Below are 27,199 nucleotides of genomic sequence, written 5' to 3'. Positions count from 1 at the left end.
TTTGAGTGACTATACTTTATTAATACTTCAGAACCATCAGATCCTACAGTGGCAAGTTCTTATCCCCACCTGTTTCCAATCACTGTTTTGAAACAACTTCTTGCAATATGCAAATAATACATGAGGCACTGTGTGAATACAAAAGTGACAGTACAAAAAATTCCCAACAATTAAACCTCATGCAATACATACATATATAAAAAATATGGTAATGTAGCATAATACACACAAGCACTAGTAGAACAATCCATGTAAATGAATGTACAAATATGCATAGCATTTAATGATTAATGACAACAGGTTTTGAACTTGTGCATGAAACCAGTCAGCTTAAATAAGAGTTTTAAGAGACTAGATAACTGGTTAAGCCACAGCTTATAAAACCTGCTGTACTGCAGCTTTTCTGCTCAGGGTCACAAGTGCAGACTAGCATATAAAATAAATAAGGACTACGATTCTACAAAACTTGGCTAACAGCTCCTATTTTAAAGTCACTGGCCCTCTTACTTCCATTCAAGATTCATCAGCCAACACAGTGGCAAGAAATGTGCCTAAAGCAACAACTCTGCTCTTGTACTGTTTTAATACTGATAAGATACGTTTTTAAGTCAGCAGGAGTAGTTAAGAGAGGTCTCACTTACCACTCCTCAAGCACAGGACTGGCATTACAGCACGTGGCAGACCCTGAAGAATGGCACTGACTGAGGTTGCTGAGCCTCGAGCTGTGCTGCTGCTCCCACCCTGCCTGCTCAGCCAGCTTGGGGGGACAGAGCTGGGGAGGGCAGGGAAGGCAGAAAGCTTTTCCCCCCACTCTCAACTGTGCAAATGTTTGAAAACACAAACAATCTGCAGGAATAAGGAAAGGCAGAAACAAGAACGTTTTTGAAGTCCTGTAATCAGGGTGAGAACTATTGTTACCTGAAATAAGCGTAAGTATTCCTATGAAGTGAAATACAAATATCAGAGTTTTCTTCTTACATATCCAATACTGGTCCATGCCAAAGCAACAGTTATTGTAGTCTCTTATCTTCCTAGCTGACATGGTTCTTTTTACACACTTGGTGTTGCAGGCTTCCAAAGATCGGACCAAATTCACTATGGACACACATGAAGCAAAAATTACAAAGTGGCAACTAAACTGACTTAGCAGCCAATAGATTTTGTAGCCTAAAAGGCAGCATTTAGGGGAGGGAGATGGTGACAACGTAAAAGGATATAAAAGATAGAGAAAAAGAAATTTGGGAATAAAATAGGGAGGACATAGAGCAGAACTGACTTTCAGAAGAGAAAGTTAAAGGTAATTAAAGTAATTAAGTTAAAGAAACTTAAGAGTTAAAAACTTTATACTGACCTTTTTTTTTGTCAGTATTAAGTTTTGACCCCACATAAAAAAATAATTTGCTATTATTAAATACACTGAAGAAAAAAATAAGTGGGAAAAACAAACAAAGAAAGCAGTATTAATCATGCAATATTCAGCCAAATGCCTTTTCACAAAGGTTTCACCCTGGTTTCCTAGCTATTATCTCTTTACCCTTGAATATCCAAAAAGAAGCATCATTGCTTAGATAAAAGGATAAATAGTTCCTGGCAGGAATGACGGTCACACATTCCAGCTCCATTTGCCAAAGCAACAAACCTTTTACCTGCCTAATGTATGGCCTCAAAAGGGATAAATAACTTCAAGGAGTGATCCACTTGATCAGGAAGGACCAATGACATTCCTGTGCATGGAAATCCAAAACCATTTAATCAGTAATAACATCAGTATTTGATATGTTAATATGTCCTGGAAATTAGTAATCAGGCTTAATAGTTGACAGAAAATTCAATAATCAGGATCTAACATGTCACAAAGCCCAGATATATTTAACTTTCTAAGGAACTGAATGGATCTTGTCTCTTCAACTAAAAGGCACATAATAAGACATAAAACTCTGAGAGGAGTTTGTTATCAAAATAAAACAGACATTACAACACAGCCAAATTAATTTGCTTGAAACAGTGGTTTTCAGCTGACAGTGCACTGCCAACTCTTCTAGGCTGCCTTTTTTTTTATTCCATTATTTGCATTCCAAGAAGCTTGAAAACATTTCTTTTCCTATTGATTTTGTCCTCCTCTACTCAACAAAATCTGCATCTTGCTAAATTTTCTATGTGGCCAACACAGCTGTTCCTTCTTTATTTTTGTGTGCATCAGCAGCAGCTGAAGAACTTGTGAGCTCAGGTCTGATGGGTCACACCAAAAGAAAGGTTTATGTGATTCTCTGGAAGATTTTGGTTTCCTGTTCCATGCAAAGATAGTTATCTGTCACAAGATCCTACCAGCTCATTTTAAGGCATTACTTTAACAAGTGTCTGTGACAGATACATGTTCAGAAGTGCAGACACTCCTTCAAGTCTCCATTTGTTTACTTCTCAGCTGACATGACTTATATAAATAAAAATAACTTTAAATTAAATAAAATCCAACCAAAACACATGCAAAAAGTGTCTGGCTTAGCTCTCAAGAGCTGTCAATGCTGCAAAAGAGATACTCCACAGAGCTGGCTGGTTGAGTGGCTTGATTTAGTAACAGAGAGAGGATCAGCCTCTTGGTTTTGATGCTGTTTGAAAAGTTTTGATGAGCTTGGCAAACCCCACCCTGGTTTCCAATACTACTCCAATGCAACCAGACCTGTTATAAATTTGTGTTTAGGGACAGTACATAACTTCATGTAGATTGGGCAGTTTCACATTCATATTGAAAGCTCTTTTTTCTCCTTCCTGAGTGGCATTTTGTTCATCAGAAGAGTTTGCTCCTCAAAAAGGGGGAATGAACCATTTTCTCCTAGTAGGAATCTGTCTGAAGGCACAGGCCCAATTGCAAAAGGGACAGTAATAGAACTAAGCAGGGAAATTTAATTCAGGCTTAACTAGAGCTAAATTATACATGAATCATCTGCAATCTGCTCTGTTGTGGCTAACATCCCCCCACCTTCTCCCTAAAGCATTTGCTTGATACTTCAGTACTGTAAGACTAGAAACAGACAATGGCTGGTGCTGTACATTCAATACCTGCATCCACAAGAATACAAATAATTTTACCAAGAGAGTTAAATTTGCACTAAGAGTAGAGCTGGAATAATAACTTAGACTTTACTGTCTATGCCCTTTATAGATTGAGGGTATTTATTGGTTACCTTTTTGACAATGCCATTTATAAATACCATTTACAAAAGTTCTTGGCCACTTGTTTTGGAAACACCTTTTTTAGGTTAGTTTTTAGGTGTTGGTTTCTTGGATTTTTTTTGCCTGGGACGGAAGCTTCAACCCCAAATAACTGATTTAAGCTATCAACTGAACACAGGTTTTGCAGTGCAGACAGCCAACTTCTCTCCAGATTTCAGAAAACAAGAGAAGTACTTTTCCCAATATCCAACAAAAAAGTGGAAATTTTAGTGGCTCCTCATGACAGAAGGTTAATGGCACTGGAAATGCTTTTTAAAAGAGCAGTATCACATCTGACTTTGAATTGAGATATGTGTCTATTAAATGCTATTAAAGTCATCACTGTGATTAACAGTACTCAGCTGCCAGCACTGCTGTAACCACTCGGTGCCCAATTACTCATCCTGGAGGGCTCACCAGCCCCTCCACTCATTAACACACTCCAGGTTTACTCACAGCAGCACTTGCACAGTGACCAGGAACTGCAGAGGCTGGGTGCTCCCTCTTAGCACTCCTTTACACAGGAGGATGTTTGGAAAAATCCATTTAGGAGCATTAGCTTCCACGGTAGTGTTCAGGGGTCACAGTAAGTCACCTTGGACACATTAGTGCTACTCCTTTGGCTGTTTGAAGACAAGAGTTACCACAGCTGAGCTCTGCCTTTTTAATGGGTGTGTTTCTAATTCTTTCAAGCACTGGTATTTCACTCGAAAGAACTGACATTTGTAGCTCTATTTTCCAGCCCACTTCCTTTTTAAAATAGGCATTAATAATACTTAAATGCATTCCTGTCTCTCTCTTTCACTCCTCCATCACTCGGAGGGTGGATTTTACTTAATCTCCCTCTGTTCTAAGAATTTTCCTGCGTTTCTATCATCCATATTCTCAGAAAAAAAAAGCCAAAATTAACCCCCCCCCCCAATGTTATTTGTAAAATTTTAATCTTGTCTCTGTCAGACCCAGAATATTCACTATCTAGGTGTGTGTCTAGGAAGGAAAGGATGGGGATAGCAGGGGAAGATAGAACCATGAATTACCCATAAGCAAAAGAGATGTTGGATACCTACTAAGCAGAAGAACTGAAGTCAATTTCCAGCCGAACAACAAAAGAATTTAAGTGTGCTTTGTTTTAAAATCTCAGGCTCCTCTAAAAAGCAATTTTTCTTCTACTGAGTGCTAAAATGCACTCAGCAGTCATTCATTTGGAGTCTAGTAAGACATAAAAATTATTGAACATTTGTCTTGAATCCTTCAGCTAATTTCTACAGCTTCCCCCCAAACCATATTTGTGATTTTCCTGTAGATGACACATAGAATTACTTATTCTAGTGATGGGATACAAACAGCCTTTTTTGACCTATTACAATTTCTGTTGACCTGACCAGACTTTAAAGCTAGTAAGAAGTATCTGAAAAATAGAGAAATACTTTTAATCCATGCTGTAATCTCTATGATTTCTCAAAGACTATTACTATTCATTTACATCTCAAAGAAATGAAGCAGTATGTCAGTCAGAATGAATGCAAATATAAGGGAACAGCTTCTAAGAATGTAGAATTTCTTCCCTAGAGCATTGCTTGAGAATTAGATTTTATGATTGCCACAGACATCTTTCTAAAGGCCCACTTCACTTAGCTCCCATAAAACAGAAATTATCAAATTTGAAACAAAAAAGGATATTCTTACATAGCTGCAAGCATCCATCAAAAGACTCAAGAATTTCTTTCCTCTGTAATGTAAATCTGCCCAGAAAAGGTTGAAAAAAATAATCATTACAAAGAGTTTGTCTTGTTCAGTACCTTTCACCTCTGAGGAAATTTGGCAAATTTCAGAAACTAGACCATATAATGAACTTACAAATATTTCACACCTTCCTTCACAAATACAATAATTTTTCCCTCTCCTGATAACCCTCAGGTAGCAATCAATTCTGCATGATTCTTACTATATTAATAATAGAACTATTTCTAAGACACCAAGAGGCACTAGTGGTCATCAGGATTTAGCATGGAATCGAGTTATCTGGCTAGAAATCAAAGAGAAGTTGATAAATTGAAGGAGATTACTGAACAATTCTAAGGGCTTCCTTAACTGAAGGAGGCTCACTACAAACACTGATGCCCACCCCACCAGGCTGCCATAATAGAAATCCTTCCCCATACACTTGGAGACACCAAAATGTAGGGTGGAAAACTGCTTACAACTTTCTCAGCAGAAAAGCCCCTGCATCAAAACAAGGCAGCTGCTGTCCGAGCTGCTGTGTAGTGAGAGAGGAAGTCACTGAGGAGTTCCTACATGAAAAACTGTAGGATCATCCACAGCAATTCCAGCAAAAGCCTTGGGGTCACTGGACCATCCCACAGCAGCAAAGGATCCAGAGACTGTGGACATAGTGCTGCTTGTTCTTCCTCTGAGCTATTCTAGCTTTTCTACCTCAACTTCCTCCCCAAACAACATGAATGCTCACCATATTTTAATCAATAGGACTGACATATTGCAATGACATGTGCTTCTACATGTGGCATACAATCTTGCTGTCAGATGAAAAGCACTTCTTGTTTGGACACTGAAATTAATAACAAATTTCCCATTGAGCCTTCAGATCTTATTGAGTCCTGCTAGCCAGGCAAGACAAAACACAACCACAGGCTCTAGCACGCCATGAATAGAGCAGTTGTGCAAACACCCTCACATATTCATTACACTTCTTTCATTCTCTGAGCTTCACAGTTCCTTAGGAAGTTATTCAGACCCAAAAGGTTCATGAAGTGTGGCCAGATTAACCTTCCAGTAGTAAAAATAGTTGTTACTAAACTAGTTTCTGGTTCATGTTACTAGACATTTGGTGAAGGACAGAAGTTACTTCTTTTTAAATTAAATAATTACTCAGCTTGTTACTTTATGATTAAACCTCTAGAGCTTTCTGCACAGGGCAGGGGAGTAAGTCACAGCAAAGCTTTTACTACACACAAGATTTGGCAACAATGAAAGATGTTTTCTTGAAACCTAGTTACCACTAAAATAATTCACAAACTGAAACATTTAAGTGCATCAATGAAAACAAAAAGTCACATTTTAAAAATTAGGAACTGGCTCACCAGACTATGATAGGCAGCCAGAAATCCTTGGGTGAAATATTTAAGGCACTTGAGGGTAGTCAGTTTTTTTACACCAAGTAATAAAGACAGAGCCATTTTAACATTCCAGTTTAAATTAAAAACCACAACAAAATAAAGTAACACTGCAAAACATTCCTCCAAATGTAAAGTTCAGAAAATTAACAAACACTTACAAGAAAAATAAATTCCTCCTTTGTTATAGTAGACAAAATAGTGGCAGGAAGAGGACATTCACCTGCTTGAGCATACAAACTGTAAAGATCTCTCTTTATACCACAAGAGGGGTCTTTTAGGTTTCCAAATAGCCAATAAGCATGTTTGTTAGGGAGAAATAATTCAGTGCAGTTAAATATTAGATTCCAGTTTATAAACCAGAGCATCCCAGAAAGCAGTTGATTTTCTATCATTTTCCCTGGGATATTTCTAACTAGTTTCCCTGCTTTTCTGGAGCATCCAGTTTTATTTTCTCCTCTCCATACACACAAGTGTTAAATGTTTCTGTTTGAATAAAGAGGCCACATCATTCTTGTACTATCTTTGGCACAAACCAAAAGCACCTTACACAGCACACTGGTGTCACCCAGTCCCTGCACCCCAAATCTGTTCCTACAGAACACACACAGGAAGCAACTTTTCTGTGGTGGGGACAGCTTCTTCCCTCCACCTTGCAAAGTAACATCACAGTTAAGTACAACATACAGTGCTCTTTTAAAGCACTAATTTAAATTTTCACGCTGACTTTATGAAATACATACTCTCATCCATTAGCTTATATCTGTTATTGTTTCTTACCACTTGAGGACAAAGGAATATGACCAACAGCCCTGGGACACACTTTAGAGTCTGCTCCCAGAGATGAAATAGCTGTACAAATCTCCACGTCCGCTCAGTGTTTTTTGAGGGAATGGGGGAAAAAAAAGGGAGAAGGAAAAGACAAATGGGAACTCAGTAAAAGGGGTCTTGCCTTTCTGTTCCACATTTGTCCATTTGTCTTTTTTCCTGATACATTTTGCCCATTGTATTAGAGGCTTCTTCAGTGGAAAACAGTTCTTACATGAACTTGAACATTCTGGACTAAACAGATTCTGTCACTGTGTGGCTCTTCCCTCGCAGCTGAGGAAGTCAAAGGGTGAACTCTGAGCATCACCATCAGCTCTAGGGCTCTTGGAGTCTCTGAGACAGTCTGCCAGGATGTCCTGAGGATCCCTCAAGAAGACCACCAGAACAGTGATGTTGTCACTGGATCCATTTTCCTTGGCAGCAGCCACCAGTCTCTCTGCTGCTTTGAGCCCCACTCCTTTGGTCTGCATCAAATGATCCAGCACCAAGTCTACAACCTCATGGGGCTTGATGGCATCAAAGAATCCATCACAGGCAAGGAGCAGGTAATCTTCTGAGCCAGTCAGCTCAAAGGAATCACCATCTGCATCACCAGAGACATAGGGCTTCTGGCAGATGTCACCTGAGACAAACATACAAAGCAAAGGCTTGATTACTTCAGATGTAAACAGGTATTTTTTTACCCACCAATTGCTTTTGTCATCCTCAAGGATGGCCAGATCATGTATCTGATGCAGGATGAAAGTAGTCAAAAGCCATGGAATAAGCACAGAAGACTTTTGTTTCTTTAAGATGCTTGGAACCTACCTAAATTCAGTGGGTTTTTAAGGAGTTACTTTAATTTACGCTCCCTTAATTTTGTAGGGAAAATGAGGAATTTATTCCTAAATTTTTTCTCTCAGAAATATATTTGTGCAGGGAGATAGTCAGGCCTTCATTTTGCGGGTATGCCTCCTGTACAGCTTTCAGAATGCCATAAAATTTTTCTCAGCTATCCAGATATACATCACAATGCCCTAAGAATTTGCTCATTGTCTCTAGTTTATCAGTTTTGCATGGACATACTTACAAACATGGGTTGCTACTGATCCAAATAGCATTATACAAATTCCATACTAATCTGCTCCTACTCATACATTACATTTATCTACTGTATTGCTCAGGGTTTTTTTCTCTTTCTGCTCTAATTGGCAATTAGCAAAGTAAGCTTGCTTAATAAGATTATGAGAATACTACAATTAAAATGCCCTAAATTGCTGGATATTGAAGGAGAATGCAGTGATTTGACTTAAGCAGAAAGATCCACAGTCAGGAGAAAGACACATTCATATAAAGTGGACAAAACCCTCTCACAAGTCAGGCATTTGAGCACGTAAAGGCTAGACAAACATTTACTGCTTCCTCCACTTTTACAAACTAAATGCTGCATATTTGTTAAACTACTGTAAAACATTCCAGTACTTTAGGCATTTATAGGAAGCAAGATCCTGGTAGTAGAAAAAAAATAGGGCTATCATGGCTAGTATGTAAAATAAAATATTTTATGCTCAAGATAAAACCAATAAACTGATGTAGCTCCAACTCATGCAAGTCTTTTCCTCATGGGAAAGACAGTAAGTAGTTTACTATTTGTTTGATGCTGAACAAGACACCATTTACAGTAAACACAGTCTCAGGTGGTGTGTTTCAATCAAGTTTAATCTGAAGTTTACTGATTCTGGTTTATCTCACCAATTGCTCTGGAAACAGCCAAGGTACCATTAACCCGCCAGCAGTCCATGTAGGTTACACAGCCACCCAGAGCCTCAATCCTCGTTCTCTCATCCTGAAAAACAGTGGAATGCATTTTGTTTGCCGCTCCAGCTTCTGTATTTCTACAATGAATATGGCAAACACACATATCAGAATCTAGCACAGAAACAGCCACATAGGATTACTGGAAACAAACCATTACTTTCCATCCCTGTTATGGCTTGTCCATAAAAAAGCAGAATTCTCAAGCTTTTGTATCATCATATGCTTTCCTATATGGATGAGTAAATTTTCCTGCTACTTCTTCCCATTCCATACAGCAGTTGGGTGTATATATAAATGTTCAGAATGAAATACATGATAACTAAGCTAAGTAACAATTGTCTTTGCATTGATACTCCTTTAACTACTCAGTTGTTACCAATATTCATGCAGTAAAGGCAAAGGGTCATGCAATGCTAGCTGAACTTGCAAAGTCCCCATCAAATTTCATGGAATAAAATATCTGGCTATTTAAAACAGATAGGAAATGCAATACACTTTAAGCCAGTTAGGCCAATAGATTAGCATTAGCTTTTCAATGACAGTACTGCAAATAATGAAAGATTTGCATTATGCTAATATTTTAAATTGCTACTAAGATATTTTGTAACAGGCAGATTTAAATTCACACACAAAAATCCTGTGGAAGGCTGTAATTACTGCAAATTTTGAATAGTCTGAGCAGGAACTGAAGTCAGGACCCTCAGTACCATCCATTAGTACTTCCAAGCAGGTAAGGTGTAGGGATCACCTTGTCAAGACAGGAGAGGACGCAAAACAAGAAATTGTTAATTCCATGCATCCTAACATGCAGTATGTGTAATCACTTATAAAGGCTTGGCTCCAAAAGGTTTCAAGAGAGAATCCGACATCACACACTTAAGAGGAAAAAACAAGTCAGACTTACTTCTCTTTCTGGTTTGTGAGGTTCCATTAATGTCACAGCTTTCCCTTGCTGCACCAGCATCACCTGAGAGTCCCCCAGCCATGCTATGTGCAGTTTGTTCCCTACAATCAATGCAGACACACCTGTTGTGCCACTCCGCAGCTTCTACAGAAGGAAAACAGGGGTGTCAGGTGAAGATTCAACAAGCCCTACTAGGATATATGGCAATATTGAAAATTTAGGCTTAATCACATTAAATGCAGCAAATTAGACATGCTAATCCTAATTCAGATACTTGAAAAAAGAGTACAAGATAGTAGAGAGACTTGAAATAAACAATTTATAAACACATTTTCTAATTTGCAGATGACTTATGTCCTTCCTTCTCTTGCTATTAATTCCAAAACTGATCTAGGAGATTAAGAGCTCTGTTGTTTAAAACAGAGACATGTAGAAAAGCAAAAGGATCTGAATTTCAGTAGAATGAACATTCCACAAACCCTTTGTTTGTTTGTCCAATCACTTTCACATTCTTCCCCCTAGCAACTACAAATATCTTGCTCCACACAGATCTCCTTATCCTTGGGTATTTAAATGAGAATGGCAACAAAGGAAAAACATCTAACTGTCCTAGATCCCCTGTAAAGATTAGTGAGAGTCAAACCTTATGAAATGCTGGTCCCTATTTCATACCTCACTGACAGAAATAAAGATATTGACAATGAGTATTTCCACAGTAGTGCTATAATAAGAGTTCGCAAACAGTGTAATGTAGTTCTGAAAAAAGAATGTTCATTGTACCAACTTATTTCAAAGTTTAATCAATAAGTTTAACGAACTGAGGAGTCTGCTTTAAATCGCAGAACACATTTTTCACTTACAATCACCAGTGACACTAGTGGCCAGACAAGAAAGAGGAAGACAGCAACCATATTATCAGAAGAAAGAAATCTCTTTTCCAGGTAAGAGGTAAGGCAGCAGAACATCTAGAGGTTGCCTGGTTTAGACAAGGAGGCACCAGTATTCTCTCAAATAATTGATACGTCACAATCATTTAAATCACTTCAGCACTTATTTTCAATTACTTTTCTTGAACTCCCAAGCACTGGTTTTCCTCAAAACAAGAAATAATTTGCTCAAACAAAATCTTTACACATAGCATAATTTCATAAAGAAGCCAGTGATTCAAATAAACTTTACTGTCAGAATTTTCTGCATAATACCACGTTGTTCAACAGTTCTCAGTGTTATTTAAATACAATGGAATTAATCTCTACCCACTCACCTCTCTTTTGGCTTTGAAAAGAAACATTTCATCTGTCTTCTGGAAAGAGCACTTCAAGGCCTCAGCTGGATTCTTAACAATCTCTTCATGTAACCCAACGTTTATGTGTAAGTGGGTTGCTGAGTAATTGGCAGCATCCACCCCACCATGGCCATCAAACACCGCAAAGTAAGCACGATCAACATCATCCTTTTGCAGGGAGGGAGAGAGAGGAAGACATTCATGTTCAAAACCAAGATAGCTCAGACTGGTACCAACAAGCAAAGCTTCTTTTTTCTGGGCTTTCTTATATACAAATGACCATTTAAGTCCATTTACATATGTACAAAATGGATAAAACGGGTACTTTGCAACCAATTACTTTTTTTTGTTTGCAGTTAGCCACTTAATGTCCTTAAAAATAACCTGGCATTGAAGCAGCAGACTGCTGGTTATAGAGTCCTCCAGCAGTTTCATGAGCTGCACTTGTACAATTGCTGTTCTCTGTATCATAGAATGGTTTGGGTTGGAAGGACCTTATTGACCATATAACTCCAGCCCCTCTGCCATAGGAAGGGACACCTTCCACTAGACCAGGTTGCTCCAAGCCCCTCTCTTGTAGCCTCTTTAAGTACTGGAAATTGCAATAAGGCATCCTCAGAGCCTTCTCTTCTCCAGTCTGAACAACCTCAGCTCTCAGCCTGTCTTCACAGCAGAGGTGCTCTAGCCCTCTCATTATCTTTGTGGCCTCCTCTGGACTCACTCCAGCAGGTCCTTCTCATTTTTATGTACCGAGTCCCAGAGCTGGACATAACTTTGCAGGTGGGGGTCTCACCAGAACAGGGTAGAGGGGCAGGTTCCCCTCCCTCAGCCTGCTACCTTCCGTGCTTTTGATGCAGCTTAGGACATATTTGGCTTTCTGGGCTGCAGGCACACATCACTGGGTCACATTGAGCTTCTCATCAACAAACACCCCCAAGTCCTGCTCTTCAGGGCTGCTCTCAATCCATATATAAGTTGTGTCAATCACAAGAACATTGTAACTACAGCAACATAACACTAGGTGAACTTTCCATCTTCTGGTATCTTAACTCATGACATGAATCCCAAAGTCACAAGATCCTCCCTGCATCACTTCTTTATCAGGGCAGCTGCTGGCCCCCAGCAATCTGAGTCACTAAGTCCTTGCTCCAGTGCAGACATGATAAATAACTTACAACAACAAATTCACAGATCATCCATCATCCATCACACAGAGCCCTGTGCTTGCAGCAATGCTGCAAAGCTGCCCAGCCAGCCCGCCTTGTTGTGTCCAGACTTACTGAGAGACCAAAGAGCTGGTTGAACTCCGGGAGCAGGACGTGGCGATCCTCCATCTTGCGCCGTGCGTTGCGGATGGCGTGGATGGACACCAGCAGGAAGCGCGCCAGGGGCCTCAGCGGTGGCAACTGCTCCTGCCACTCGGAGCACACGTCCCGCAGCTTGTTAAAAAAGCAGCGCTGCAGCGACTCCCCATCCAGCACTGACAGCACAGAGACAAAACACTAAGTGCTCTGTACCACTTTCCTACACTACCCCATCTTTTGGCCTGTCTTCCCTTCAAGTTTCTTTCCCTACAGCTACATACAAACATCCAGCACCCTGCCTTTACAGGCTCTGCAAGAATTAAAATGAGGTCCTGAGAATAATGTGGAGAGAAAGTTGCAATGGAAAACAGTGGATAATAAAAACTGAGGATAATAGCAGCTTCTTTATTTGCTACATCTTTTTCAGAATAGAGGTTTATCGAGCATAACAAAGACCCAAAAAATCAGTCTACTATATTAGACATAAATGTTATTATTACGTAAGTAAAATCAGTAAGACAATCAGTAGGAATTTGTACATACTGAAAAATAAAAGGGAAACACCAAGTGGGCAGAAAAACCTTCAAGATGAGACTGCTGTTGTCTTGGACACAAGGGCTGAAAAAAGCACTGGCCTGGGTTTGGGTCAGGTTACGTCCTACTGAACCACTTCCACTGAAACAACAAGGAAGTCTGAAAATGTTTGCTGAGGTCAATAGCTCAACTCATAGTTGAGCTGAACAGATTAGAATTTTAAGCTGTTATCCTTATCTTTTTAAATACTCAGGGTTGTAGGAGCTGCAGGGACCAAACACTTCCGCTGCTTTCCAGTTTTGTCATTACAGAGCAGAACTGTAAACACCCATTGGGCATAGCATGAAAAGCTCCAGCCAGACACTCAAATCCTATTCTGGACAGATCCCAAAGATCAATTAATCCAAACTTGTTCATCAGACTGAATGGCTTGGTGCTTGGCATTGTGTCTAGCTTTACAAGACAGTATCCCTCCAAAAAGGTAACAATTTAAAGTTTTGTTATTTGAATAGGAAATCTGCCTAAATGCTAAATAAACTAACTTCAAAACACACTGGAAAAGAACACTTATAGAGCAAAAATAATTTGCTGGTTGCTAGTGTATACTCTAAAGACCTGCAAAGCATAAACTATCTTTCCTATATCTATTTTATCCTGACTGCTGCTAACACTGCTAGCATTAAAACTTCCTCAGAATTCCTTTTTATAACCCCTGGTTCTCAAGCTTTTTTTTTTTTTTCTTCAGCAGTAGTGACGGGCCAGCTTCAGATGCATCTCTAGGCCTGGAGAATTGAAAGCTTAAATTTAAACACACATCTTTGATTAGCAGCCACTACATACTAACCAAAATTACTTTTGATTTGCTTAATATGTAGGTGTTAATGGACAAGCTATAAAAACCTTTGGATATTAATTCATCCCATACACAAAATAACTAAATAGGACAGCATTTCTGACAGCCTTGCCTACAGCTGTTAGTTTATATATTTGTAAATGTCTAGACTAATACTGACCAGAAGACACATATTGCTGTTTAAATATTAAGCTTGTGACATCTGACAAAGAATTTAGTATCTTAACAGCAGAAATGCTTCTACAGTGTACCACAAACAGTGGTACTCACACGTGCACACCCCCCCTTGCTTTTATATAATCACTTCTCTTTCATTCCAAGAATGCTTTTTTTAGCAGATTTATTACTGCAGTGCAGGAAGAGAGTCCATACTGTGCTGTAGCATGAGGAACAGCTTTCCTTCTAGTTGTACAGTTAAAGTGATGTAATAGCAGCTACAAGATACAGGAAAACAAATACAGTCCAAGGGGCCAGAAAAATGAACACTTTTAGAGTAGCTGTTCCTTGCTGAAATCAGGCAATGCAAGTACCTGAACAATGAGCAGTTTCCATCCTGTTTGATAGGGGAAGATGGTCAGTAGAGGTTTGATCTAAATGGCAATGATGACACAAAAACAAGTAGACAAAATAGACAGGAATATGTAAAATGGAAATTACAGAAGGCTTCAACCATCAAAACAGGGAGGGCTCTGGAGCATTTGTTAACAAGAAATAGTAAGAGAGAATGTTAACTAGTTCAACATAAAACTCATCCAAGGATTTTCCAACTTTGCCTGCACTATCTTAGAAGTAGACTCCAGTCCTATCTTTATGGCCTTCAGAGTAAAACAGCAGCCTGAATATTCTACAAATGTCCCCAGTAGAAAGTAACCAGAGGCATCAGGTGCTTGAGACCAAGAAAATGTCCACGTCCTGTCAAGTTCTTCATTACTCCTTGTTTCTAAACATTATTTCTTTATTATTCAGATAGGGTTCATTTTGGTTTGTGGCCCAAGTTTTACACAAGACACAGAACTACAGATGACAGTCCTAGGCTCACAAATGTATAACAGTTCATGTCTTCTATTACTGCTATAGTTCACCTCAAAGATAATTACTTGGAAGACAACGAAGAGTCCGCAGCACAGTGTCTGCTGGGTGCTCTGATAATAGTTTCCAACTGCCTTGTGCAAACCTATGTAATTATCCTAGGTGAGTTACAATATGCTGCTTTTAACTTTCCTGTAGAGGCTACAGTGATCTGGTCACACTGAACTCATATTTGCCAGCTCCCCCTCAAGGCAGAATCCTGCCCCAGGCCAGGTGAGCTGTAGTGAGTGAAGGCCACAAGCACTAGGGCAAGGGATGACATAATCAAGGTGCAGCATGACTTAATTAACTGAGTTCCCCCTCCTGCTGTTTCAGACTTGGACATGAATGCTGAAAGAGGCTTCTGGGAAGTGTCATTTCCTGGCCACTGCACTGCTCTGTTTAGGGCACACCAAACTGCCTTTCAACCCATCCCAGGTAAATGGAAAGGTGAGTATTTCCTCTTACAGAACAAACTGGTTTGCCTAAGACATCTCTTCTCCATTTTAATCTTCTGCTCTGCCTGCATCCTGCTCCATTTAAATTCTTGGCACTGGGACTGAAGGTTTGGTGAAGTCTAATGTTAAACACTTCAGTACGTAAATGCAGGAGGACCATCTGTCACACAAGGCACAAAACCAGTACTCAGTCACCAAGGTCTGTTCACTCTCCAGTTCACTCAGGAAAAAATGCAGGCATCTGGTAGAAGACATGCAAAGCTCTCCTTCCCTCATGATCTCACCTTTATAGAGGAGAGTGGGAAGAGAAGAAGTAATTGATAAAGACACATACTATCAAGCAACTTGTCAAAAGAAAGTTCTGGAGTTTCAGGATGTTTAAGGTGTCAAGAAGCCTGAATCTGGTTGCCAAGACAAAAGCAAGATGGTTTATATGGATGAATTGAAGGTGTTGGTCTGGCTGTAGAACAACTGTGGTGATATCAATGTCAAAACACGGGAATAATTAGCTAAGGTCACTCTGCCAAAAGGAAAAGGACATACTCTTCCCTTTCAGAAAGCCAATGCACAGGATCAGTCAGGGCTCCAGACACTGTGTTTGCATGTTGCCCACAAAACTAGCACAGCTTCCTTTCATCCCACAGATACACAGCAAAAGCAAATAAAGTTCCATTCACTGCTGCTTGCCAGGCAGCCTAACCAAATAAACCTGGGAAACATTTCAAAACACTGAACTCTTCTGAAAGACAGCTTCTGGGAAAACCACAGACAGAAAAAAAAGTATACTTACAGGTGAACCTTTCCTCATCTCCTTCTCCCTCCATTTCCACATTTTGCAGCTTAAATTCAGTCAAGTCTGTTTGGAGAACTTCATCAACTGCAGCATGGATCAGTGATGCTGCAAGAAGTGGTGAAACATCTCTGCTGGTAAGAAAAGGAAGGGGAAGCAAAATAGACTGCATTAGTTTAAACTGAGCTACAACCTCGCAGTGTATAGCAGGTGACCTCAGACTTAGAAACTATTACACACAATACAAACTTCATTAGTAGACTAGTAGAGCAAACCTTATGTTCAATATTTATTCACACAAATCTTTAGTAAGAGGCTCAGTCAGACAACTGCTTTCTCAAGAATGTAAAGAGGAAGACGTGTATGAATCATATTTTCAAACTGTTGCCTCACACTCCAGTCACAGATGGTACCTCTTTCTCTTGAGCTCTCAGATGGGAACTGCTACCTTCAGTTCTAGTCCCTGAACACACACATTTTGTTTCCACTCACTATACAGCATTTCTTATTTGCAGTCAACAATATCACCACAGACAGCATCAAGATCTCAGCACTGTGGTAGATATAAATCTCTAAAAAAGTTACTTGAACTCTCCCTCCTTTCACAAGAAGTCATGCTTAATGCTAACCTACAGCCCTTATTCAGTTTATTCTGACTGGAAGTTTTCCAAAGAAACCACCCAGGTAAAAGGTACAAAGAGTTGAGACTGGGGACTAGGATGAGAAGAGGCTCCAAGATCCATTATTTAGACAAAACCTTTAGGTAAACATCTAGAACACAATAATGCTACATGGTCTGCTCACCACCTCCTGCTCACTCAATGCTTTATTCAAGCCACACGATTTATAAGAAGCACACACTTGCTATAATGTTTTTGAATCTGTAAACAAATAAATCCCATCCAACTCCAAAAGGAGGCTACTATAAAATAACTCCTATAGTCACTACAGTCTCATGGCAAGCACTAACAACTACACACAACACATGTTCCAGCCATTTTCTATGAGCACAATGAAGAATAAGCATCAACATCCATAAAAAAGCACTTTATCCATTGTTCATGGAGCTTTTGATTCCCACAAGGTATTGAATTACCCAACCAAAGCAAATACCACATTAAGGAGCAAGTCAAGGACAAGACTTTGTTTACCCAGGAAACATTTAGAAAGTTCTGCATGAAACTGGTTTGCTGGGGAGTATGAAATGGTGGAAGCATTTGGTCTGTGATGTTGCTCAGCAATGAGTGGTCTGTGTGTACAGAAGGGTAGGCAGGGGAAGGCTGCGGGGTTTTAGATCCCAGTGACAACAAGCTGAAATGCATTTTGCCATTGTGCTCCTGAAAGAGGAGCCTTGTCACATCCTCACAGCCATGTATGAGTACCTCCCGTGGCAGCAAACAGAAAGCATTGTGTCAGTCAGCAGGCTCCAACACAGGCCTGCTTTATGCCATGCATTCTGTGGCACTGACAGCCCAATTTAATGAGTTATTTCGGTACTTCAAATAGATGGCAACGTGTTTGTAGCCCTTTCAGTGCTAGCTGCAGTCATGTCACATCAAGGGAAAACAGAATGTGGCTTTTTATTTCTTTTTTAAGGCTGATATGTTTAGGGGAGTTAGTTCCTTTCTTACCTCAGTTAAAGCAACAATGCTTGCTTATAATGACTCTGACAGACAACATTTTAAAAGGTCAGGCAAAAAATACATCCAAAACAGATATGGCACCCCTGCCCTCCAAAATCCTTCTTCCTGTTGTTGTTCATGTAAAAGAAAAAGAAAGGACTATGAAAATATAAGGTCCACAAACAATGTCAGATGCGTTGTTGACACTGCTGAAATTCAGAAGCTTTAGTCACAGCATGTTTCAGCTCCAAGAATAGAGACAAGAAGCATTAACAGAGATGCATTTAGCTGCACATTGAGAGCCACAGCTTCAGATATCTTCAGAATTTCTCTGCTGTGCTGGAGAAAAAAATAATATCTAGCCTGGGTTCACAGCTCACCATGAGAAAAGGGCTTAATACTTTGATTTTAAATTTTGTACATTTATGTGTTCCAGAGTCCAGAATTACTGAACTGGGTCCAAACAAAGCAGCTTAAACGAAAGGAAATCTACTAAGTGCTATAATGCACAAGTGATGTATAAACCTCTGCTTACAGGATGCCTATAACAAAGAAAAAAATTACAAATTATGTCACATCCTTCAACTTTTTCCAGTTTCCACCCAGTTCCTAAAAAAGGAAATTCAGTGATTCCTCACTACTGGTATGCTTTATTCAGCTTTCCTTCCTATGTATTTCCTCCCACTCCATAGTTCTGCAAATCTTTAAGAAAGTGGTTGTTTATTGGGATTTTTTTATGCAGACAGCTACAACATCAAACAACTGATTCTGACACATTGAAATATACAGAAGTCTAAAAATTACCAAACCTATTTAGTTCAAACTCAGTTCTGAACAGAAAATATTTGTGATCACGCTATTAAATCTTTACTATATCATTACCATATTGGCAAGACTGGTTTTCACTTGAGCTCAAGTAAATGGAGCTCCGAGGAATGGCATCCTTCATTCAGGTTCAACATTTACTAGTCCTAAGTTCACCTTCTAAATAAGAGACTTAAAGAGTTAACAAAATGTGTCATTAAAAAAGAGCAAGAAGTGCTGCTTTAGTTGAGAGCTACAAGGTCTCACTTGGCTGGAGAGTATCTGGAAACAGTCACAGTACCTATGGCAACCAGTGCAAAAGTAACCCACTGCAATTACCATTGCAGACTTCAAACCTTTCCTGTAAGCAAAGAAGAATGTCACTTATTGTTAAAATCTTCCTTTCAAAGAAGTCCAAGACACCCTGGTGATGAGCTGAACCAAGCATAATTTAATCTCCATGAATCAGAAGGAACACTGTAGCTGTTTCCTAAGTGGAAAACCAACTGTACTGGGAAGAAGTGGAAAGCTGGTGGGGTGTGTTACATGCACAGGATGCTACTTGAGGGGAATCTTAGAAGAAACACTTCAGCTCCATTTCTGACACGCAACACTAAACACTCAGCCTCAGCACACACAGGCTAGTAGTAAACAAGCCTTGAATTTCTTTGCTGCAGGCTATTTCCTTGCTAACATAAAAGGGTGTGTTCTGACCACAGTAAAAAATATTTTAAAAGAATTAAAGCATGTCATAACAGTGCAGACAAGGCATCGTAACTTCACCAGCAGCTGAAGTCAGATGAACAGTGGCTGGAGCATGGAGCTCACATCCTCAGCTACTCACAGTAAAAAACAAGACTTGTTTCAAAAACCTGAGTACAGACAGAAGAGGCAAGTTGAGTAGTAAAGCAATACTTATACTAATAAAGACCACACTTAAATTTATATGCCACCCTCCTCCTTGAAAGATTCTGGACTACTGGACACACTCAGTACTGGTAAAAGGAGCTATGCAAAGCTCCTGTTGATACACATACCTCTGGGCCAAAATAAAGTTACAGACAGAAGCAGAATGCAATTATGATGCATTGCATACTTTAGATTTGGCATAATTACAGAACAGAACTTACTTCTCTTGTTCACCTTGTTTCTCTTCTGCAATACAATTTAGTTATCTATTTTTTTTTTATTTCAAAAGACCAGCTGTCGCACCGCCACAGCCTCAGTGTAATCACATATGTCAGGACAATCATAAGACTGTTGCTGACCCTTTTAGTACCAGTCTTCAGAAAGAAAAGCACCAAAATATATACATATTCTTTTGGGAAGCAGAAACACAGTAAGATAACTTATTAGTTTTTTATTCGAGTCATTAAACCCCCAGTAAACTTGCAACAAGTGTTGCAAACAAGTCACCAGTTCAAAGATGTTCCCACCTCTTCTTCCTCTCCAGTTTAAGAGGGTACATTCAGAAGTCTCTACCAAACAGTTTTTTGGATAACAGGAAAGCATCCAGAGCATCAAAGGTCAGGCCACCATACCTTGGCCAGAGCCTCTGCTACAACTACACTTTTTGTGAAGGCTTGAAAACAACTGACAGTCTTCCTGCAGTGCTCCATGCCCAGCTTACAGTCACTTTGAGGCCTCGGAGTAGTGCAGCAGATGGCAGACCCCAAAAAGATGCTCCTCAGCACTGGGAGCAGAGAAACGAGCTCTGTGTCACCTAGGAGGGTGGTACACAGACTCTCTAGAATATGCCAAACACTCCATGTTTACACAGCCTTCTGCATTTTTATGTACCTATTTTGCAAGCAGAAGAATTCATATTCGCCCCACTTCAAATACACACATTCTCCCACAGTACTGTCAGGAAATCTGTTTGTATCAAATAAAGCACAAGAGATTACCAACTGTCTTGGCCAAGTATTCAGCACTTATCTTTCAGATTAAAGCAAAAAGTGATATAATTTTGTTTCCAGACATTATTACCGAAGTCATGGCAACAAGGCAGCAGTGGTACTGCAGGCCAGAGCACCAGTGTGCAGTCCTCTTTTCCTTTCAGCCTGTGCATACACACTATGCTGGGGAGAAAGAAGTGCTGTATCTGAAAGCACAAGCTCTAGCATAAGTCAGCTGCCTTACATCTGAAGAGGTGCCCTTATTTGCTCCGTGGGCTCTGAACAGCAGATCACCACACACAGCACAGCTCTGCCACTGCGGGCTCGGGGTGTTTCCAGCATGTTGCAGCTCTATCAGCAGCAGGTTTAGTGCAGAACTGCACATGCCAGCAGCTCTCCAGCAAGTGAAAGATCCTCTCACACTGCCAAAATAATAGCAGGTCACAAGTTTCCTCATAAACAAAAGCTGCTTGTACTCACTATTTTCTCCCCAATCTGCTGCTTTTATTTCCCTTTCACTTTTTATTCTTATAATCAGAATGTTTCCACTCAAGCAGCTTTAAGCATTAGCATTTATTAGAGCAGTACCTAGAGTTCCCAGGGTGATGGTGGCCAGAAAAGTTCAAATATATATCCATTAAGGAGAGAACATCTGACATTCTACAATGCACAGGAAGTTATTTCTTGTGCTAATGGCATCAGGTCATTAAAGGAGATGAACAAGAGGGAATCAAAATAAATACATAAACAATGCCACACACAGAATTTCCATCTCTTAGGGTTACATGAAGCAGGTTTTTTTCCAGCTTTCCTTATGAAACTACCAGAAGCAGCAGCTTTAGAATCCAGAATCCATCTGTTCAGGACCTTCAGTCATTACTGAACAGTTTTTATAAAAAATGTGCAGTGAAGAGTCACCTGCTACTTCCATTTTATTCTCAGCAGGAAGAAAAACCCCACAGCAGAACAGGAAAGGCTTAATTCCACAAAAGCCACTTTTCAATTAAACCCTAAACATGTTGCTTCAAAATCGAGTATTTATCCTGAAACAACAACAGAAAGGGTGATTTGCACAGGTTATGAGAGCAAAATATGCAAACATGTTCCCAAACATGGAAAAGTACCAGCATTACATCAAATGGTTCAAATTAGGAATAAGGAAGTAAGTTTTAGAGAATTTATTAAAAGCAGAGGTGACAGTAGAAAGTTTTCACAGAGGAAGAGACTAAAGAGCGTTTTAAGAAGAGATTGGGAAACCAGAAGCAAGATAAGATTTTCTTTTCCCCCTGCTCATACTTAAATCACATTAGACATGAAAATACCAGAACTGCTGAACTACTCTAAAAGAAGGGAATGCTGGAAATAAAGATACCAGGGCCACACCTTGGTGTGAGCACTACAGCGTAAAGCACAAAGAACACAAAACAGGATGCCGAGGCAACAGCAGATGGCTTGGGAGGGGGCAGAACAGGAAGCCCAAGTCTCTCAACTGTTATTGTAGTAAATCTCCTCCAACAGGAAGGCTGCAGCAATTTCACATTGTTCTTCAGATATGTCACAGGATGGCCATACAAATTTCAGCTCCTATCGAGGGGAAGACAAAATTTCTATATCTGGGGGTCTGACTTCATCTCATGTTCTGTTGCAGTGAAAGTCAGGAATATTTCAGGTTAATTTCTAAACCTTGGGAAGTAACTAAGGGTCACTTCATTCACATTCACCTATTTTCACAGACTATCAGAACACAGCTATTACCAAAAAGAGTACGTTAATTAAACTTCTGCAAAACAAGATTACTTAAGCCTGCTCTGATTCTTCAAAATGTTATGTGTTTAGCTGCAGTTAGCAACAGGCAGATCCATTGATTTAAATGAACTATTCAAAGTAGAAATATCTGCAAAGCTTTACCAGATTAGTGATTTAGGGGCAAGGCCCACCAGAGAGCATAATGGTTTGCTGTTTTAGCTGGTGTTTCGCTATGGTATCTACATTTGCAGAAATTTGTTAAAATAATTCATTTTAGATTAGGTCATTCAGGGATTAGCCTAACATATCCAGCTGCTTCCATGTAAAAAGATGTGTGCAGCCTCGGAGAAGCAACAGCATTCAGCAACTTCTTGTTGGACCCAACCAAAATTATTTCTTGCCCATTCTCTTCTCAACAGAAATCCTGATCAGCAGTAGAGGAACAATGTTCCTCATTGCAAAGGCACAAAGGTTTGTGCCTCCAAGCAACTGAGAGACCAAGCTAATCATCATACGTTGCCTCATGAGCCAAGGATATTGCTGGGCTTTATTGGCTATGGACCTTGATTGGCATGACCCAAACATCTGTGCACATGGGAATGAAGTACCTAAAAACACAGAAATGAAAAGCAGGAACAGCAGAACTGAGTGTCAAACTTGCTTCCCAATAACACTTTGATCTACATAGAAATCCTTCAGCAGTACTAATCACCATGTAAAATACATTCTGTGATGCTGGAGTGTTAGAGAAATCTCACACTCAGGAAATAGAGATCAAGCAACAATGTCAGAAGGCAGGTTAGCAAAGTACATCCAATAACACCTTCAGACTGTTAAACTATGTAGAATAACACAGTGATATTTGAGGGTGTGTGTTTTTAACCGAGCTGCTCTCCCTGTGTTCGGGATGCTGCCATGACAGCCTGCAGATCACTGGATCCCAACAGCAGTGACCTCCTGCACAGTCACTAATCTGGCACCCTTCTGCATCTTCAACAACTTCTGTACAAACATTAAAGTGTCTTCTAAGGTCAGTCCTCACTCTTATTTTACCATTTTTTAAAATATTTAACATCCTTCTTTCTCTTATTTTCTTACTATTCCCTCATCTATTTTATTGAGGAGTCGCATCAACAAAAAAGTTTATTCAGCCTTCAAAGCTGCATTTTGAATTGACCCACAATAGCAAATATGGAGAAAAAAAGAGTAAAGTTGGCCATTTCTCACACAATCAGAGGCTTCAGTTTAAGTTCCTAATTACAGAGATTACAAGAAGAAGGCCTTCAATTTCAAAACACAAGGTTCCTGTCTTGGCCTTGGGCTGTATCAGTCTTCTTCTCCACATGCAAGAACTTAGGCTACCCAACAGGAAAATGCAGCCTTTTTGCAACTGCAAAGTGAGGTTTCTCTTAGGAGTCCAAAACTAAGCTATAATTCTGCAGGGATCCCTACATTTGACACTTCAGGTACACTACATTACACCCAAACTCACGGCTTTGCCCAAACACACAGCTGCCTGCAGCCAGCCATGAGAATTCATAAAAACACTTTTCTTACCTATTTCTGTTTTCCACAAGCATTTTGTGAAAAGAAGAATTGATAAGGAAGGGAAAGGGAGCAAAAGAAAGTAAAGCAGAATTAAAATGCAGCAATCTACTTTTTTTTTTTTTTTTTTTTAAATTGCCAGCTCAGGACTTGGGCAGCTCCACCAGAGAGGCTGTGGAGGCAGAACTGGCTGCAGGGCAGGTATGCAAAAAATGAAGCTTCTGACACTGGCAAGCTCCTCTCTGTGTAAACACCAGGAGTGACAGGTGAGGTGAAAGCATTGCAAAACCATCATTCCTCTTCTATTTCCACTTGTTACCGTGCCCAATACACAAGAACAGAATGTCAGCAGATATGCAGCTCAGAAATACTGATTTTAAAGCACTGCAGTTTGAGTAACACATCCCATAACTCTATAGCCTCATACCTTCCTCTCTAAATCAACTGGAGAGAGCACCAGCCTGGCCCACGTGGCAGAGTGGGTGCCATGTGATAAGTATTTGTTCAAGATTGGCATTACCTTGTTCTTTAAAGCATTCACCCAGAACCGCTCTTGCTCCATAGAGTTCAAAGATTTAATGCATGTGATGAATTTGCAATCTCACTGTGGAACAAAACCCAGCTGTGTTTTGTTCAAGAGCAATTTAGTCAAAGCACAAGTAAAAAATGCAATGATTATCTAGGCCTTTTTAAACTACAGACTAAGAAATTGTATTTCTTTGGTATACATTTTTCATCTTCATATTTAGGCATACCATTTAAGTGAGTGATATTATGTCCACAATCATCTCTGTAATATATACGAGTGACTTGATTTTTAAGGCAAATTCCCCAGACAATTTATGTAACTAAAAATCACTTAGACAATTTCGACAACAACAACAAATTTATTTGGTGCTCATAAACTCACTGGATGATAGTTAAAAAGGCAATTAATTCAAACCATGTTTACTATCTATCAAATTCCTCTAGTAACCAGGTAACATTCAGCCACAACCAGACTCCTCCATGCTCCAGTACCACAGCACAGTCTGATCACCACTCCTGTTCTTTCAGACCATCCACAATCACTATTCTGGACTCCTAAAAGCAGGTTAGTGAAGCAGATTGTGGTAGGAACTTTCTAACAGCTGGAGTGCACAGGCCCTACTGCCAAAGCACAGTAAGAGAGTGGAGTATCAGAAGAAATTGGTGGCAGATAACCTGTTCTCAATGAAGCACTAAAGTGCCAAAAGACTTAAGCCACATTCAAATTCTTAGCAGCATTAAAGAGGAAGTCTAAACTGGTCAGGATGTTTATTAGGATGCAGACAGGGGATGAGAGAAGCATCACTGATGAGCAGCTGTCTGTTCCAGCAGTGGTGTGACTAGGCTCCTAAAGTTTTAAGAAAACATCAGCTTGAGAGCCCCAGACCAGCACGGCCCAGTGGGGAGGGCTGGGGAGCTGACCACCCGCGGCACCCTGCGGGGCTCCGCACGGACTGCTTCCCTCCCGGACCTGCAGCTGCTCCACGGGACCCGAGCTCGCACTGCTGGCGCGCCAATTGCACACTCGTAGCTGAACCCGCACCGACAGCGGGAGAGAAATACCTTAGAAAAGCACACACAAACAATACTATGAAGGCACGGGGCCGAAGGCCTATGGCCTGAATAGAAGCATGCTATTAACAGTCGCTAAAAGTAATTTAGAAGGGGGAATGATAAAAAATAAACCTCCAAACCTCCAATTCCCTGGAGACGCTGAGGGCTCTCCCCCGCCCCGGCGGGCCCCGCGTCTGGAGGAAGCGCCTCCCGCGCCTGCACCTGCCGCGGCCCCGGAGCCGGGCGGCCCGCGCCCCACAGCGGGCCGGCCCGGCCGGAGCCCGCCTCCAGCCGCGGCCCCTCACCTGCTGCCCAGGAGGCTCCTCGCTCGCTCGGCCAGCGCGCCCGGCGCCTCGGCCCTGCTCAGGGCGCCGCTCCCCGCGGAGCTCCACGGCAGCGGCTCCCCCGGGCCCAGCGGCGCCGGGAAGTCCCTCAGGAAGGAGCTCAGGGGAGCCGCGCACGGCCCCACTTCCAGCGCCATGGCGGCGCTGCCCGGCCGGGAGGGGCGGGGCGGGGCCGGCGGAGCGGTGCCGGCCCCTTTAAGGGGAGCGCGGGGCCGGGGCGGGACCGGGGCGGGGCGGGACGGGACAGGACGGGGCGGGACCGGGACCGGGACCGGGACCGGGACCGGGCGGGACAGGACGGGGCGGGGCGGGGCGGGACCGGGACCGGGACCGGGACCGGGACCGGGACCGGGCACGACGGGGCGGGGCGGGACCGGGCGGGACGGGACGGCCGCGCCGCTTTCTGCCCAGCGCAGCGCCCGGTGCTCTCCTTCCACACACCCTCTGCCAGCAGAGAAGGGCTGAAAGCAGCAGGAAGGTGTTCCCCAGGGATGCCTCTTCACTGAGCCCTTCCCGCGCTCAGCGCTCATGGAATCCTAGAATAACCTCAGATGGAAGAGATCATCAGAATCACCCCAAAAATCTCACCATGTGCCTGACAGCATCGTCTACCCCTCCTATAACTTCCCCTCCAAACCCTTCCCCATCCTTGTGGCTCTTCTTTGGATGCTTTCTAATAGCTTAATGCATTTTTTACATTGTGGTGCCCAAAACTGTACACAGTACTCAAGGTGAGTACTGACACAGGTAAGTGGCTTTTCTATCCTAAATAACTTACTCTACATTAGATGATGAAGAATCACACGATGAAGATTACCCTGATAATCACGCATGGAGATACATGCAAATGGCAAGGGTGCAAAGAGATTTTACAACCAAAAGTTTGTCTGTAAATAACAAAAGTAAAAGCCATGCTTGGAGGAAGAGGAAAGCATTCCCAATTCAGCTGGGAAGCCATGGAAAATGACCAGTGACAGGTTTCCCACACTTCCAGAATCATCTCCAAGCATCACAGAAATCCCAGGCGGCAGCAGCAACCAGCTGGGCACACAGGTATGTTCAGAGCAGCTGGTGTACAAACAGGCTACAGCTAAGAGAGGACTTGAACAACTGAATCAGTACAAGCACCCTGGAAGCTGTCGTAGTTTATGTCAAGACCTATGACTCCGAGGCACCACATCAACTTGATTTTTAAAACAATCCTGAAGTTCTTCATGAAAAGAATCTATTTGCTCCAACCTGCTTTTACCCAAAACAACTAAAAGAACTACAGGAAAACAATCTTCTACGTATGGCTGGATCTTCTAAGCAGTACTGTAAAACATAGTTCATGTTTGAGCTGTAAGTGTATAAACAAACATCTGATCAGAGGAAAAGGCTTGGTACTGTGGTACTTGGGCTGTGTTCTCTGGTTCAGTAAATGCACACAATGTGCCAACTAAAACAGCAAAGATATAAATTACCTTTCTAGAGACTAGTTTTTTCTCTCTGCTGCCA

At 41.1% G+C, this 27,199-nt stretch overlaps 1 protein-coding gene across 2 annotated transcripts; it reads right to left on the bottom strand.

Annotated features, from left to right (window-relative positions):
* On the bottom strand, positions 1–25,865 carry PPM1F (protein phosphatase, Mg2+/Mn2+ dependent 1F). 2 transcript variants are annotated; one of them, XM_085593118.1, is made up of 7 exons: positions 25,664–25,865; positions 16,163–16,296; positions 12,436–12,635; positions 11,135–11,323; positions 9,871–10,014; positions 8,901–8,994; positions 1–7,791 (listed from the first exon to the last, which is right to left on the bottom strand). In XM_085593118.1, the coding sequence occupies exons 1-7, from the start codon at positions 25,837–25,839 to the stop codon at positions 7,418–7,420; spliced, it is 1,311 nt and encodes a 436-aa protein (XP_085449244.1). In that variant the 5' UTR covers positions 25,840–25,865; the 3' UTR covers positions 1–7,417. The 2 variants fall into 2 exon arrangements, with proteins under 2 accessions (XP_085449244.1, XP_021405658.3); XM_021549983.3 differs by having other exon boundaries at positions 16,163–16,293.
* Between the last annotated feature and the right edge of the window lie 1,334 nt (positions 25,866–27,199).

The sequence above is a fragment of the Lonchura striata genome, chromosome 15 (genome assembly GCF_050655825.1).
Source record: "Lonchura striata isolate lonStrDom1 chromosome 15, ASM5065582v1, whole genome shotgun sequence".
Taxonomy (NCBI): domain Eukaryota; kingdom Metazoa; phylum Chordata; class Aves; order Passeriformes; family Estrildidae; genus Lonchura; species Lonchura striata.
This window is presented reverse-complemented; position numbering and strand designations above follow the sequence as displayed.